The 16,363-nt window shown below is 35.0% G+C and overlaps 1 protein-coding gene across 2 annotated transcripts in view; it reads left to right on the top strand.

The window, feature by feature from the left end:
• LOC150109328 (pancreatic alpha-amylase 2a5-like) overlaps nucleotides 1-15,939 on the top strand; it is a 94,440-nt gene extending 78,501 nt beyond the window's left edge. For both annotated transcript variants that reach the window (XM_090412583.1, XM_090412590.1), the window contains 5 exons: nucleotides 2,728-2,917; nucleotides 9,907-10,225; nucleotides 10,311-10,689; nucleotides 10,904-11,222; nucleotides 15,649-15,939. In XM_090412583.1, the coding sequence (XP_090268709.1) occupies nucleotides 2,728-2,917; nucleotides 9,907-10,225; nucleotides 10,311-10,689; nucleotides 10,904-11,222; nucleotides 15,649-15,663 (1,222 nt within the window). In that variant the 3' untranslated portion in view covers nucleotides 15,664-15,939. The remainder of the gene's footprint in view (nucleotides 1-2,727; nucleotides 2,918-9,906; nucleotides 10,226-10,310; nucleotides 10,690-10,903; nucleotides 11,223-15,648) is intronic.
• The last annotated feature ends 424 nt before the right edge of the window (nucleotides 15,940-16,363 follow it).

Below are 16,363 nucleotides of genomic sequence, written 5' to 3'. Positions count from 1 at the left end.
GAGAAGTAATCTTTTTATTAGAGAAAATTATAACATCAAATTACTCAAATTAATCAGAATGTACTAAACCTACTTTTGCTGCTATATCACAATTATTTCCTAAATCATTTCTGATATTAGGAAATAAATATTTATTATGAAAGAAATTATGAGCTATAATCTAGCACTACTTGCGGCATTCACGAAATCCCTAATTATTTTGTAAAATCAAATAATTTAACAACTTAATTCGTAGCAGAAAAATTCATCACAAAAACAAAAATATCGTGGCGATATTTTTGTTTTTGATTATAAATGAGAGCGCTCCATCACTCAGATGGTTTATTAAAACCTGACAATTTCCTATCCCATCTTTCCTTTCGCATTAGGCATTACCAAATATTCAAGAAAATCTTACACTATATCAAAAAATACATAAATAAATAAATAAATAAAACATTAGCCAAGGCCGTTTATTTCCTTATAGGAATAAAAGGCGTTAGATGAAGCCATTTTAGCCGTATCTATCTTTTGAAGACTGAGGGGGAAGTTCAATCTCCACCGGTAGCCAATCAGAGATAGCTGGCCCAAAACCGTGGCATCCGATGAAGAGACGACAGAAAGTCTCTTGGTCATATAGTGTCACATATTCTGAAATTGTGTGGTACAGTATGTGGATTCTACGGTGCATTTTCTTGAGTTTACGGAAAAAAAACCCACCTAGAGATCGAATAACTCGGGAACAGGTCCGAGAAAGGCTTACAAAAGCTTTTGAACGAAAAAAAAAAATCAGGACTGTGTTTTAGTAGCACTGAAATTATCTATCCTCATCCCATCGAAGAATTGCATTATGGTTTGTGTTTAAAATTCTAGCTATAAGCCTTGAAGGGCTCGGATGGTTGGGGAAATATGGCAATATAAGTTTGTCAAAAAGAAGAAGAAGAAGAGGGATTGAGTGCACGGCCATCAACAGAATAGGATATTTTATGCATAAATGGCCGGTTTCTCACTAACGAGAAACCGGCCATTTCCTAGTTACTATGGATAGGGCTATCCATAGAGTTACTATGGATAATCCTATCCATAGAATTATGGATTAATGACAGAAGGTCATTTATGAATAAAAGAAAGAGAATGATAAAATAACTGAGCTCTGGGAAATTCCTGATGGCGAGGAAATTGGTCGGGAAGTCCGAAATCGTTTTATTTATTTAATACTTATAATTAAAATTCAAAATATAAGTGGTGGATGGAGATAGCCTTCCTGTGTTCCCCCTGATCTCTGGGTGCACATGAAGCAAAAGTCTCCAACCTGGCGTCCAAAGGATATCATCCCTCCTGGACTGCTTTTTATTCAACTATATATTGTCCCACTACTCAGCTTCATGCCGGCTCGACCGTCACCTGGAACAAAAAGAGTCGCGTGGTCTGCTTGGGAGGAGGACAGACCACGAAAAGTGTACTACAGTCCCCACATCAACAAAATCTCAGGATTTACTCCCTGAGCATTGTAGGTCCCAAGATCCAAAGCCGAAGTCATTGGAAAACTCTCCCAGAATAAAAATATCGATGTCCTGTTACTTCAAGAGACTCATGTGCCTGATACTGTCCCAAATAGACTCAAAATCCTATTTGGGCCACATCTTAGTGGCTCAGAGGTTACATACAGATTCACGATTCATTTCCGTGATGAACAACACTTAGTTATTTATCTCATTTTTATGGCAATTGAACAGCAATTTTTTCTTATATCATGAACGAGAAATGAAATCGATAACATCAGTCGGGTAATAACCAAAACATGATTACTTACTAACTCATTTAAGTAATATCTTTATTTATTGCTAGTAATTTATTCCCAATAACAATATCTTTATTTATTCTGATGTTGCGTTACTGTTCGACATGTGCAATCTAAACTGCATCCTGAAAATACTAATCCTGAAACCATCTTTGCCATAGCATAAAACTGTCCTGTACATTCTTTATTCATCTTGCAATTAATAAATTCTTAGGTTGACTGTCTACTAAATGTCTAAGAGCATCTCCGAGAATCCTAAGAGAATCCTGAACTTACTGATTGAATTCCAATGTGACATGATGTTTATGAATATCTTTAGGTGGTGGAACAGTTTCTTCACTGCTTATCGGAAGTCTAAATTGTCTTAAATTATGCCATGTTTGATCTCTAGAGCCCACTAAGTATTCGAGTGCTATAGATTTTTAACCTTTCAAATTTTTATGTGAATTCAAATGTAGAGGAAATTTATATAAAACAGAATGAATCATATACGACGCAGTCATCTTTTAAAACAAGAAATATTTTGACTGACTTAAAAAAAAATGAGATTTGAACTCTCATCGAAGGAACATGTTATGTTCTCCATTGCTTCGTTAACATGTTGTATTTCTGAGAATAATATATTTCTAAGAGGATTTCTATGACTAATACAACATACTTCTATAAGCAAACGTAGAATTTTTTTTCTAAGTTTTTTAATTTCTAAGTTTACTTTAAGTTAGAATAGAAACGCGATGTAAACTGAAATTCTCCAAACTGATTCATCAAGGATTCTTTAGACCGCTAGCATCTGAGAGTGGTATGTCAGCATAATGCTGTTTTAAGGTAAAAATGTCATTAATTATAATGTGGACATTTAAAATACGTTGAAATATTGAAAAATACTAATTCATAATTAGTAATTAAGAAATATTGAAAAGAAGTTCTTACTCTGTCGCGTTTTGCAGAATTTATGTCGATGCTGTTATCAACCATATGACAGGACAGATTGGTGCTGGACAAGGTACGGGAGGGAGCTACTTTGATCCGTCTGTTCCGAAATATGATGGGGTACCATATGGACCAGAGCACTTTAACGGCAAAGACAAGTGTGGAACGAACAGTGGAGACATAGAGAATTATAACGATGCAAATCAGGTAAGTTAATAAAAAAAGAAAACATATACAGAGACCATACTTCAATCAGTTAACTAAATGAACTATTAACGACGTTAGCAAATTACTCCATGACATTTATGTCACAGGTTAAGGATGCCTAACACAAATAACATGGGAGAGGGTATAAGATATTGAAATGTATCTTCAGAAATGACGGAGTTTTAGTCTAAACCAGCCAGGTTAAAATTCACTCGTCCCAATCCACTACATTTTCTTCTTTCTTCCAGCTTCTTTCTTTCTCCAATCTGGAAGTTTGAATCCCATTATGAGCAAGGATACTTGAATATCTTCAAATGGCAGATGATTTTTATGGCTCAGTGTGAGATTACCATCATACTGACTGGAAGTCTGAAGTGGCTTGAAAAAGTTCTACGTGTGGTTTCTAGAAGAGAATTTCCAGATTATCCTATGGCACATCCAGGCAACATTTTTTTAATGATAATACCATCCGGGAGAGACTATTCAGACTTGAGGAGAAAGAAAAAAAACTTGTTAATGTTAGAGATTTGATGACCTGTATATTGTGCTCTTTACGAAATATGTAAGAAGGAAGACTGTTTCAAAAGGCAGTAGCAGAAGGAATGAATTAAGAAGAATTTTTTTCCCTGTGAGTTTGAAGATGAACTGTGGAATATTAAATGGCTACTGCATGTGTTTTAACAGATTCAAAAGAGAGTTGAGAAGGGGGCTTTTACTGATGTCAATTCTAATGAAGACCATTAAAATATCAGGAGAACTAGAAGGAACTGAATGTAATGGATCATTAAAGAACCTAATTTTGTTCTCTTCTGTACGGAGCCAAGTATGTTTATGACGCTCTTAGAGATGCCATCCCAAAACATTTGGGATGGTGGACAGATTTGTGATTTAGATTGAGTTAATAGCTATTCAAAGCTAAATTAATGTTGTAGATGCTGAAGAGGTTATATTCGTGATACGTTTATCCCAAGGGAGAGATTGGAACTTAGAATAAAAACGCAAAGCCAATAAGAGAAATCTCATCTTTTCATTTCTAGAAAATTCGGTGTTGTCAAAAGTAAGAGTGGAGAAAAAGGTTTTGTGTTTTTTTAAATAAAACAAGATTAAGGTTTACTAGGACTAACAACAGCAGCACATTGACGAATGGTGTGAAGGTAAGAATTCAGGATTGTAGAATTCAAATTTTATGAACGACATGTCCTCATTCGACAAACTTTATTGAGATCTGTTTAGTGCAAGGCTTAGTTTAATTTAGTTCAGTTTAGTCAGAGTCTGCAACTAATCTTTATTATCAAAGATTCATTCTCCACATATGTAATCTACATCCAGGCAAAAGGCTGGCAACCTAGTTCACAGAAGTCAGAAGACAGACACACAAAAATGGACGTTTGCTTAACAGGCCTTTGTGCCAAACCTAATCGCATGCCTTAAAACATCTCGAACAATCACTTGAGATTCCCCCAAAATTTCCTTAGCATTTATCCAACAGTGAGTGACGTAGGTTGATTGGGTTGTTGAGTGGTAGAATCCATGCCAGCGATTGTGTATCATTTGAGAGCTTCAGATGATTATTTATTGCAAGAACAAAAGAAATGGCTTCTGATCCTAAAGAAGTTGGTAGAATTACGACTTTTTTTTAAAGAGCTTAAAAGAACACAATGAACTGTCTTATTATGTTTGTTCAAAATCTTTGCGATAAGCGGAACGAACAAGTCACTAAAGCCGTTAACGAATACGAAGTCTTTGTTAAATATAATAATTTAGCAGTGGGAGAATTCTTTAAAACTGTAAGATTTGTTCTTCTTATTCACAGTGTAATAAAGAGACCACTGAACTGTGTCAAGAACTTAACTCTTTAAAATTACAATACGAACTTTTAAACCAACAATAACATATAGAATATATTATCATAGATAGACAGTCTCCCTAAAACTACACCTACAAAAATTTAGGGACACAATTTTTAACTCAAGTGACATCTTTTTGATGAACACCGGACTTTCTGATATTCATCAGAAAGTCTCAAAACTCAAAACCAATAAAAATCTAGCGCTCAGAAGACATAAACCGCAAAAAAAGAGGATGCTACTTTTAACCAAAATGAACGTGGACAATAAAAAGACTTAATGACAACAGAGCACAGCAGCACTCATATTCTGAACTCGCTCGACGAATGTAAATAACGAGGGAGTTTTCTATTCTACTTTAAATATCAGGGGTATTCGAAAAAATTGGGTTATGCTATAAGCTTATCTGAAGAATGTGACATTCATGGTATTGATATATTAGTCCTAACTGAAGTATTCGCTACTATGGATTAAGTAATAAGCTACTAAATTCCAAGCTTCGTACACACAGCAGACAAACAATTCGATGTTGTAGAATACTAATATTGACAAAACAGAAAAAAGTAGCAACCATAAAATACAAAGTCGCAGATTATCATCATTTCATGGCCTTAAAGCTACATAGTAATCACAATCCTTACGATGTTCAGAACCTGAAAAGAAGTTCGAAAAAATAATTAACGAGGAAGTGCTAACCAAGAAATAAGGGGAAAAAACGCCGAAAGAAATTATATAATAGCAAGCTATACGGATTAAACGATTTAGTTTCTGCATAGATATGCTATAACAAAAAAAAGTATGCATTTTATGTTGACTATACACTAAACAGATTAATATCATCACTGTAGTACTATAAAATGAAAAAGCTGATCTTCTGGGACAAAGAGATGATGGCCACTTTATCTGCACTGCAATAAAAGCACATAAAATATTAGCACTAAACACGTATGCCACAATGTACTTATGTTAAAGCATTACTGTGATAATAACTAGTTTATAACTAGAACCGGGTACCTTATAATAGGCCACAAACAACAAACCATATTACTTATAAATACAATCATTAGACAAAAGCCACCAGTTGTGAGAGACTAAATCGTTTTTGACAATATGTATTGTATCGCATATCAAAAAACACACTCATATGTAAAAAGTGAGCTAATAGTTGAGGAACCAAAAGATCTTTCCAATTTCCATGCCCATTTATTTCTGTGAAAATCGCATTTGATTAAATGCAATAGACTGAAGGAAGACCGTTCTCATTTCGATTCTAGTTTCCCAGTGAAACTTTGACTAGACCTTAAATTGACAAGTTTCTGAGTTAGTCGATCTCTGATCTGAGCAAATAGATTTTTTCTTTCCCTGAAACTCAAGATTTTAACCCCACAGCTCAAAATTTGACCTTAGAATCCACACTATTACAGACAAAAATGCGATGTTAAGGTTTGGAGACACGAAATGATGGCCGTTGTCTGCGCTACTCCCTCCAGATATTCTTGGTTTATTGATAGGTTGGGCTCACTAGTGAAAGATGAAGGATGGAGACTGGTTTACCAACCTCTCTTCAAAACGGAGCTCCGTCTTGAAATGAAACCATTCTTTGAATGATGTGGTGAAAAATTCTCCCTTTGTACCCTCGTTTATGTTTGCCCAGTTAAGTTGATATTCTTACGGATGCACAAACAGCCGAAGAATTAACTAAATCCAGAAGAAATAGATTGATCGATGTGAAGTGTAGTGGTGTTTGCAGAGAATGCGCTCCTTTCATTCTCACCTCCTCATTTAATTCTGATCAAGCTGGACTTTTCAGGAAACCCAAACCTTCAGAAACATAAAATACAACAATATTCCAAATTTGATCGAAATCGGCTGAACGATATGAAGAGTACAAGTGACCAGCATACGAAAGAGATTGAAGAAGAAGGAAAAAAAAAAAAGATTTGAAGAGAATATTTGTTCAGGAAAAAATAACCAATTTTTTTCTGTCTTCTCAAAATGTTTTTATATTTTTAAATGAAATTTAAAGCTTCAAATATGGTAGTGTATGGGGAAGTATGGGGAACTGAACAATGAGACTTATTTGTGCCTATGGTCGCACAGAAGGTTCTACTAAGGTAGAAGCAGAGGAATTTTTTGAGGCTTTAGAAAAAGCAACTGACACAATGAAAAATGAAAAGTTGGTCCTTGTTGTGGATCTAAATAGCGGAGTAGGAAATGATTGTGAGACATACAAAAATATTTTGGGAAAATTTTGAGAAAAGAGCAAAGCTAATAATAATGGCAAATATCTGTTGGATTTCTTCTCAGGACATGGACTGGTTATTACTAACACCATGTTCCAACATAAAAATGTCCACAATTTCACATGGAGAGAAGAAGAAGCAAGGAATAAGAAAAGTCTCATTGACTATGTTATTGTTGATAGTGATGTTTTCTCCCTGTGCAGGACACCAGAGTGTACAGAGGATTTGAAATTGGAAGTGATCACTATTTAGACTTGAGCAGGATAAAATTGAATTTCATATTGAAAAGAATAACATGTAAGAAAGTTTTGAAGCGAATAAAAATTGAGAAGCTCTCAGATGTGAACTATAGACTAAAATACACAAAGATTATTGAAGAAAAAATGAAAGAGTTTGAGAACAGGAATCAAACCTTGGAGATTCAGAGGCAAACTCTGAAGAAAACATTGATTGATTCTGCTAGAGAGGCATGTGGTGAGGTCGTCTGTAAGTATAAAAAAATCAGAACTCCTTGGTGGACACAGGAAGTTAAAGAGGCAGTGAAGGAAAAGAAGAAAGCATATCAAAAGTTCCTGTCAAATAAGTCAGCTTGTGCTCTTAGATAATACAGAGACAAATGTAAGAAAACAAAACACTGTGTAAAACTAGCTAAACAAAAGTCATGGGAGGACTCTGACAATAACATAGAAAATAAATATCAAGAAGGTGGTAAGATATTCTGAAAGTTGTTGAAGAAGCTTAGAAATGGAGGAAAGAGTGCTGTAAAAGGGGTTAGAGATGATAAAGGTGAAATGAAAACGGGAGAAAAAGATATCCTTGAAGTATGGAGTAATTACTTTGAAAGGCTGTTAAATAAAACAAGCAGTGATGATAGCACAGTGGTAAAAAACACTTACCAGTCATGCAGTCAGGAATACATATCAATACTTGAAGTAGAAAAAGCCATCAAAGGCTTGAAATGTGGAAAGGCAGCAGGAGTAGATGATATTCGACCAGAAATGCTGAAGTATGGTAGTATGAGTCTTACAGTGGCTGCACTGCATAGTTCAGAAAGCCTGAACAGAGGGACGAATTCCCGATGATTGGAGTAGAGCTCATATAGTACCCATATATAAAAAGGGAAATAAAACTGAATGTAAGAATTACAGAGGTATTTCCCTACTGAGTGTTCCTGGCAAAATCTATGCAAGTATACTTGAGAAACGGTTGAGAAGAATTGTGGAAGAAAAGCTTGGTGAAGAACAAGCTGGATTCAGGCCAAATAGGGACTGTCAGGATCAGATCTTCACTTTACCACAAATAGTCGAGAAAGCATGGGAATATAACAAAGATCTGTATTTAAATTTTGTCGATTTGGAAAAGGCATATGACAAGGTGCCAAGAAAGAAGCTATTCAATACGCTGCAGTTATATGGTGTCAATGGGGCATTATATCAAGCAATACTTAGTCTTTATTTGAGTTGTAAGTCAGCAGTTAGAATTAAAGGAAGTACAGGAAGATGGTTTAATGGTAAATCTGGTGTGAGACAAGGATGTACATTATCCCCTCTGTTATTTATTATCTATATGGATCACATTATGAAGGAAAGTGGTATTAAACATGATATCAAAATTGGAGATGTTAATGTCAGCTCTTTGCTTTATGCGGATGATGTTATACTTCTAAATAAATCCGATAGAAGTTTGGAAGATTCTCTGACTAAATTGAATAACTGTTGTCATAGATATGGTATGAAGGTCAGCAATAAAAAGACAAAGACAATGAAAATAGGTAGAACTGTGAAAATGTCAACTGTGTTGTTAACGGGGAACCTGTGGAACAAGTAAAACATTTCAGCTACTTAGGCACGATTTTTAGTGAAGATGGTGAATTAAATATAGAAATAGACAACAGAATCAGCAAAGCTGGTTTGGTGGGAAGTCAATTGAATAAATTCATATGGAATAAGAGAGAAATTAGTCGGAACACTAAATTAGCTGTATACAGTTTTAACTTATGGATCTGAGAGCTGGGTCAGAGTAAAATACTTGACCAAAGACTAGAGACTGCAGATATGAGAGTCCTGAGAAAGATTAGAAGTGTGAACCGATGGCATCAATGGCAATATCATATTAAAAATGAGGATATTAGGAAAGAACTTGACATTGTCAGCATCCAGGAATGCGTTAGCAGAGCTAATCTCGGGTGGTATGGTCACTTAAACAGAATGGACTAAATAAAGAAATAAAAAAGGCTAAAACAAGTGTTTTCTGCCAGGTTGGCAGCAAAACGACCCAGAGGAAGACTAAGATATAGGTGGATTGATACGGTTCAAAGTGCCTTAGACGATAGAAATATAAGATCTGATATTGTTGGAGTCTTGACAAGTAACAGACTGATTTGGAAGAAAATTGTAGATAGGAAGTTAGTAATGATGTAATTTTTTTCATGTAGTACTATCATATCCTGTACACCCCTTGAAGGTACATGGCAGGAATTTGATGGTGATGATGATGATGATGATGAATATGGTAGTGTCTGTCCCTGGTCGAGACCGTGTAAGCTTGTGATAACTTCCATAGCACCAGAACGGCTTAAAAGCGACCATTTTGTTTGGTTTTAATCCCCGACAACTTGTTTTAGCCTTTTTTATTTCTTTATTTACCTTTTTTTTTCAGCCGATTCCCGATTCTCGAGCTTGACCTTTCATGCAGATAAGTTTTTTCGCCTGGAAACAAGCCTGATAGTTCATTAAATAAAAAAAAATAAAATAAAAAAATCGACTATAGAACTTCCATTATTTCTCACTATAATACCAGTTCGGGTTAGGACACAAGGTGGTACTAGCTTGCAGTAGTAAACTTTATTTATTTATTTTTTTTTTTTTCATATTTCATTGTTTCACCCTTTTATTCACAGGTGAGGAACTGTAAACTCTCTGGACTGCTAGATCTGAACCTGGAATTGGAATACGTAAGAAACAAGATTGCTGATTATTTTAATCGACTCATTGAAATGGGTGTGGCTGGTTTTCGAGTGGATGCTGCGAAGCATATGTGGCCTGGAGACTTGAAAGCTGTTTATGGTCGTTTACGCAATCTGAACGCGGAGTTCTTTGCTCAAAATGCTCGACCTTTCATCTACCAGGAGGTGATTGATATGGGTGGTGAACCAATTAAAGCAGAAGAATACGTGCAATTAGGAAGAGTTACAGAATTTCGCTATGGAAAGAAACTAGGTAAGTAGCGACACCAAACGGTAAAACTAAGAATTATAAATTCTTTCATTTTTTTAACAACGTGACTCAACTTTCTCTTTTCCAGGCGATGTCATACGGAAGAATGACGGCCAAAGACTCAGATACCTTAGAAACTTTGGAGAAGAGTGGGGATTTGTGTCGTCCAACAACGCATTAACTTTTATTGACAACCACGATAACCAGCGAGGTCATGGAGCGGGAGGATATGGTAGCATTCTGACTCACTTCGACAGTCGTATGTACAAGATGGCTATTGCCTTCATGCTTGCATGGCCTTATGGGATGACTCGTGTGATGAGTAGCTACAGCTGGAACCGCGACATCTCTAACGGAAAGGACAACAACGACTGGGTTGGTCCTCCTCACGATGACAATTTCAACACGAAAAATGTAATACGTAATCCTGATCTCAGCTGTGGTAACGGTTGGGTGTGCGAACATAGGTAGGCATTCCCGTGATTACAGTATATTAATAGATGTAATGAATTTTTTGCATGGAATGCATGGAATTAAACTGAAAGTTTAATTTTTATCTTAAATATTATTTTAAATTACAATAACTTTTAATATAAAATATTTATTGCACATAAAATATGAAATATTAAAATTTTGAATGAGGCATAACTGATCGTTTCATTTTTTTTCTTCACACACTAGATGGCGCCAGATATATAACATGGTTCGTTTTCGCAACGTCGTTGGCTTTACCAACGTGGAAAACTGGTGGGATAATGACTATCAACAAATAGCTTTTAGCAGAGGTAACAAAGGGTTTATTGCCATCAACAACGAAGATTTTGCTCTAAGTAGAACACTGCAAACCGGTTTGCCATCAGGGACCTACTGCGATATTATATCTGGAATCAGAATAGCATTTGAATGCACAGGAAGAACAGTGAATGTGGATTCAAATGGAAACGCAGAAATTTTCGTCGATAACAAGTGGGAAGATCCAATGATAGCAATTCACACTGAGGTAATATTTATGAAAAGACAAACTCGGAGACGTTTCCTAATTGAATGTTAATTTAAACAGAAAGGAATTCGTTAACTATAAAAGGATAAGGATATTTTAATTGTTTTTTAAATTTAGCAATCTATCAATGTATTACAACGAGACTGCTGTCACTTAAAGAATTAGTGCACAATAGTTAAAAAATAATGAAGGCATTTAATAATACAACAATAATTCGAAACAAATAAAGACATAAATGTACCGTTAATATAAATCATAAGAAGTTAATGGTAAATGTTCTATGTATTACCTGTTACATTCGAAAGTATAATTCAATTGAGTATACTCAATAAGCGCAGGTAACGTAGCATTTGTAGAGTAGAGAGGAGGGGAGAACGAAAAGTTGGTATTCCAAGTACGATTTGGGAAATTATTATTTTTCAGGGGATTCAAATAATTATAATTCATTCCATGTGCATTGTTGGCAATCCAAAAATCATATCGCGTGCATTGTTTGGTCATTTTGAATGATAATTATGACAAATTCTTCCATTGTTGTGTTCAATACTGTTATGCCCGATCACACCATGTTGGGTTTGTGTGCTATAGATGTTACGAAACGCCTATGCAAAGTAACGTCAAAACGAATCCGAGGAATGTTATCTTTTATTTGTTAATAAATTCGGTTAGCGTAAAGTGACATTCATCAGATAAGTTGATAAAATCGTGAACAGTTCTTGTTAACCAAACTGAGTTTTTAATTTAACGTATATGATTTAATGTCTTTTCGACCTCATTTCTGAAAGTGATTTAAAATAGGGGGAGTGGCGATTTTAAAAAAGTTTCCATCAGTTATTCGCTGTCACACTAGATACCCATGACTAATTCATAGAGGACAGAAATAATGTTTCTAGAGCTAACGCCTTTTCCTTATCTCTAAACATCGCCTTCATGATAACCGATCTCAGCGCACACTTCAGCGAGTCTAGCTCAGTACGCACAGATGATGCACACAGTGAAACGCTCCATCCTGTTGATATCGATCTAATTTATTTACCTTGCCATAACTGCCCTAAGATAAGATAATAATATACTAAAAGGATCCTCCCCCTGTTTGCCGGGGAAGGGATCCGACATCCAGATGTCCTTCTACTGATCTGGAATGCGAGTTTCATAGAAGAGAAATTAATCGTTTATAATTCTTTAAATGTTAAGGTTTGTGATGATTGGCCTTTCCGATACAATTGTATTCATTTTTTTAATATACAGAGTGACCATAAAATAATTCATCCCAAGCACTGACCTACACCTTTTTTTTTTTTTTTTTTTTATGTCTGAGTGACCTCTGTCTGAATTTCCACTGATGATACACTTCCCTATAAAGGATTTGAATTTTTATTCAGTGGCGGTTTCAGGGGTGAATGGGAGAGTTAAGGAAGATAAGTCAATTGCTTCCTTCTTCAAGGAACAGACAAAAAAAAAAAAAAAAAAAAAAACGTTTTGAAACGAATTGTTTTGAAAAAAAAAAAAAAAGCAAAATAAATTAAAAAATTTGTTAAGCTCCCTTTCCGATGTGTAACTTCTCCCTCCCTTAAAAACAATCGGCATTTCTTTTCTGTGGATCGTTTTTTTTTCCCTTTTCGAATTGGTCATTATGTGATTGCGATTCGATCGTATATGAAAAGTAATCTCTCTCTCTCTCTCTCTCTCTCTCTAGCCTGATTTTAGTTGAGATTCACAGCAGTTAAACTTTACAGTTTTTAGACCTTCCCATATAAAGATACACATCGGAACTGGTTTTTTAAAAGTGGATAAATAATCCGCATTCCTTTTGAAGGATCTACGTGATATGTAAGCATCCCACGGTCAACTCGCATGTAGTTTATTTTGCTGAGTATCATAAAATTCTTGCTGCTAAAAAAGTACAGGAGTTTCAACTACCGGTGTGTGTGTGTGTGTGTGTGTGTGTGTGTGTTTCTTTCAGGTGGGTGAGCCTGCTTAGCTCAGTGGGTATAGACCAGGGGTCGGCAACCTGCGGCTCTTTGAATGAATAATTGCGGCTCTTTTCGTTATTAAACAATCTATTTTTTAAAATGCAAAATGAATGTTATTTATTAAATTAGAAACTAAAAACCCTAAATTTAGCATTTGCAATAAGTTAAGGATATTTTACATTTAATCAAGGACATTTTACATTAAGTTAAGGATATTTTACAATTGAAAATAGTATATACGATGCTGAAAAATTTAATACTTTCATGTTTGAACTCTTTGAAATCATACGCGATATTCCTTCTTTACATTCTATTTACATTTTACAAAAATTCTACTTTATGGTGGATATGACTTCCCATTTAAATGCACTAAATAAGAAACTACAGGGAAAGGGAAATACAGCAGTTTTGCTTTTAGAAGTGATTTCGTTTGAACCAAAATTATATTTGTCTGCGACAGACTTAGAAAAAGGCACATTTTCCTACGTTGAAGAAATATCAACAATAACAAGCTGATAATAGTTCCATAAATTTAACCTTTTTCAAAGAAATTGTGGTAAATATGCGATCTGCATTTAATGGGAGATTTGAGGAGTTTAGAAAGAACAATGCAACTATGTCATTTTTATTGCGACCACTTGAAATTAATCCTGCCGAATTAAATTTTTCACCCTTTGCTGGAATTGATGAGGCTGCATTTCAACTTGAGTTAGAGGACCTGAAAACCAAGGATTTGTGGAATTAGAATATAATGAAATCTTAAAGCTGACCTGGAAGAGTTGGAAAGACAAAAAAATCTACCCTTGCAATACAACACAAATAGTCTGAAATAGACGATCTTAAAAAGCAAGATCAGATTGTATTTGACACGTGGAATTGTTTACCGGACACTTGCATTCAGTTAAAAACTGAACTGGACTTCTGTCGATTTTCGGATCGACATATTTCTGTGAGAAAATATTTTCTAATGTGAATTTTATTAAAAGTAAGTTGAGAAACTTACTAAACAACATGAGTCTTTCGTCATGTTTGAAAATGAAAATTACGGCGAATACGCCGTAATTTTCATTTAGAAATTGAGAAAATATTTTGAAAAAATTATTGAGAAACTATCCCAAGAAGATCAACAGCAAAAGTCGCATTAAGAAGATATTTTAAATTAAAAAAAAAAAATTAAAGAAACAGGTATGTTATTGGATTTTATACATGTTTTTGTAAGGAGGAGCAAATCTTTGTTTTATTATTTAATATTTAAAAATATCATATAATTTCGTGTGACATGCCACCCCTGTGTTTTACAAGTATGATAACGTGTTACTGCAAAAAAAAAAAAAAAAAACTGAATAAATAATTTAATTAAAATATTTTTCAATGTAGTTTCTAAATTTAAAGCAGTGATGAGAAATTAAATAGTAAATCAAATACTCGGTTCGATCCGCATAAAGAATATTTTCTTTTTCTTTGATAAGAAATTATTACTTTATTTACCATTATTTAGGTATATTTTAATTTTTTAACCTGCACAAATAAATCCACATGTAAAAATCAACATTCATAAAATAGATGTTTAATTAAAATATACTAATTCTGCCGTACAAAACGAACACCGTGGACCACACAAAAAAATCCGAGAGGGCCGCATGCAACCACGGACCATTGGTTACTCATCACTGCGTGCGGTTCCTAAATTTTTTTTAACAGATATAATTTAAAAAATGGCTCTTCTATCCAAAAAGGTTGCCGACCCCTGGTATAGACGAAGCTGTCTGGTCGGAAAGACCTGAGTTCGATTCACGTAAAGAACCTTTATCTGGTCTCTTTCGACGAAAGGTGAGTTAGCCGGTCTCATACGAGGGGGTAGGGTTTTTTAAACCGGAAACTCTGGTTTTTCGTCCCCCAGAACAGGCAAACCGGCCCCCGTGAATACACAGACGGATTGCAGTCAGGAATGCTTAAGATCAAGCCATACGCCTGATTCGTCAGCTATGCCGGTCCCGAGCCCAGATAAAATTAGGCGGGGGGAATTGAGATGGTGCCGTACTTCCTTGTAAAAAGGGTCTCCCTGCCGTTGTATCACCATATGTTAAATAAATAAAAAAAAATCTTTCAACTGGGGTATTGAGTTTAAATCCCTCCAGTTTCCGGTTTAACTTAGGAGAGGGATTGCGGAAATCTTTCTAATGAGAAAGAATATTTGTAAATATGAAATAAACCTTTGTTTTATGTAGAGTTTTTTAAGAATTACTTTGTGTATTTCAAGTTTTTATTTATTTATTTATTTTTTACCGTACTTTAAGAAAATATACAAGGAAACAATCATAACGTATTTAATTTATTTGCGCAGAACACAATACAAAAACAATAGAAAATGATCCCGTCCCATAAGCATTGGGGAAGGGAGAAAATCGTTAGAAATAGTTCACTAATATTTACTTTTCTCTTACTGTTTACAGGACAAGATTCGGTGAACCTCGTGATGCAGTTTGACAATCAGGAAGTCAAGAAATGGGAAGGGAAAAAAATCTCGGAGGCTACGGAAATATTTCTATTAAAACTTAATCGTCAATTTCTTCTTATAGTTCTATAAATTAAAATATATTGATGGCTCATTTCTTTACACACAATAAATTATTTTATTAAAAAATGCTACGCTTTTAAAACTATAAACAAAGGTATTTAGTGTTTGCAAGTAGCTGTAAAAGTGCACATGGAATTCATAAATAAAGCACAGCTTAATTCCTGGACTCAGTTTTATCTTTTTTCCTGTTAAGTCACATGATAGGAAACCTAAGTAGCGCTAAATAGGTCGGCTCTTCCTTGATGCATTCTTTTAAGTGGAAGTAGTGTCTTTCGTCTCAGCTCTATTTTGTAGGCTGGACTGAGTAATTGATGAACAAAAAAGGTCCATTAGAATTCGATTAGCCATCATTTGCAAGGGCACACACACACTCACCACACACACACACACACACACACAAAAAAAACATTTTTCTTGTACTACTCAAGACTCATACCAGGGTCACATGATTTCATTGGAGGGAGGGGGGAGGAAACGATCAGTTGTACAACGGTGATTATCACTAATCAGCCATTCCCAATCCGTTGACGACCTCTCTGCGAACAATACGGCGTGACCTCAACGAGACGGAAGTTTTGCGCACACCTGCT

The sequence above is a fragment of the Typopeltis vanoorti genome, chromosome 2, assembly GCF_054136105.1.
Source record: "Typopeltis vanoorti isolate ZY-2024b chromosome 2, IOZ_Tvanoo_1.0, whole genome shotgun sequence".
Classification (NCBI taxonomy): domain Eukaryota; kingdom Metazoa; phylum Arthropoda; class Arachnida; order Uropygi; family Thelyphonidae; genus Typopeltis; species Typopeltis vanoorti.
The sequence above is the reverse complement of the archived record's forward strand: the minus strand, read 5'-3'. Positions and strand labels throughout refer to the sequence as shown.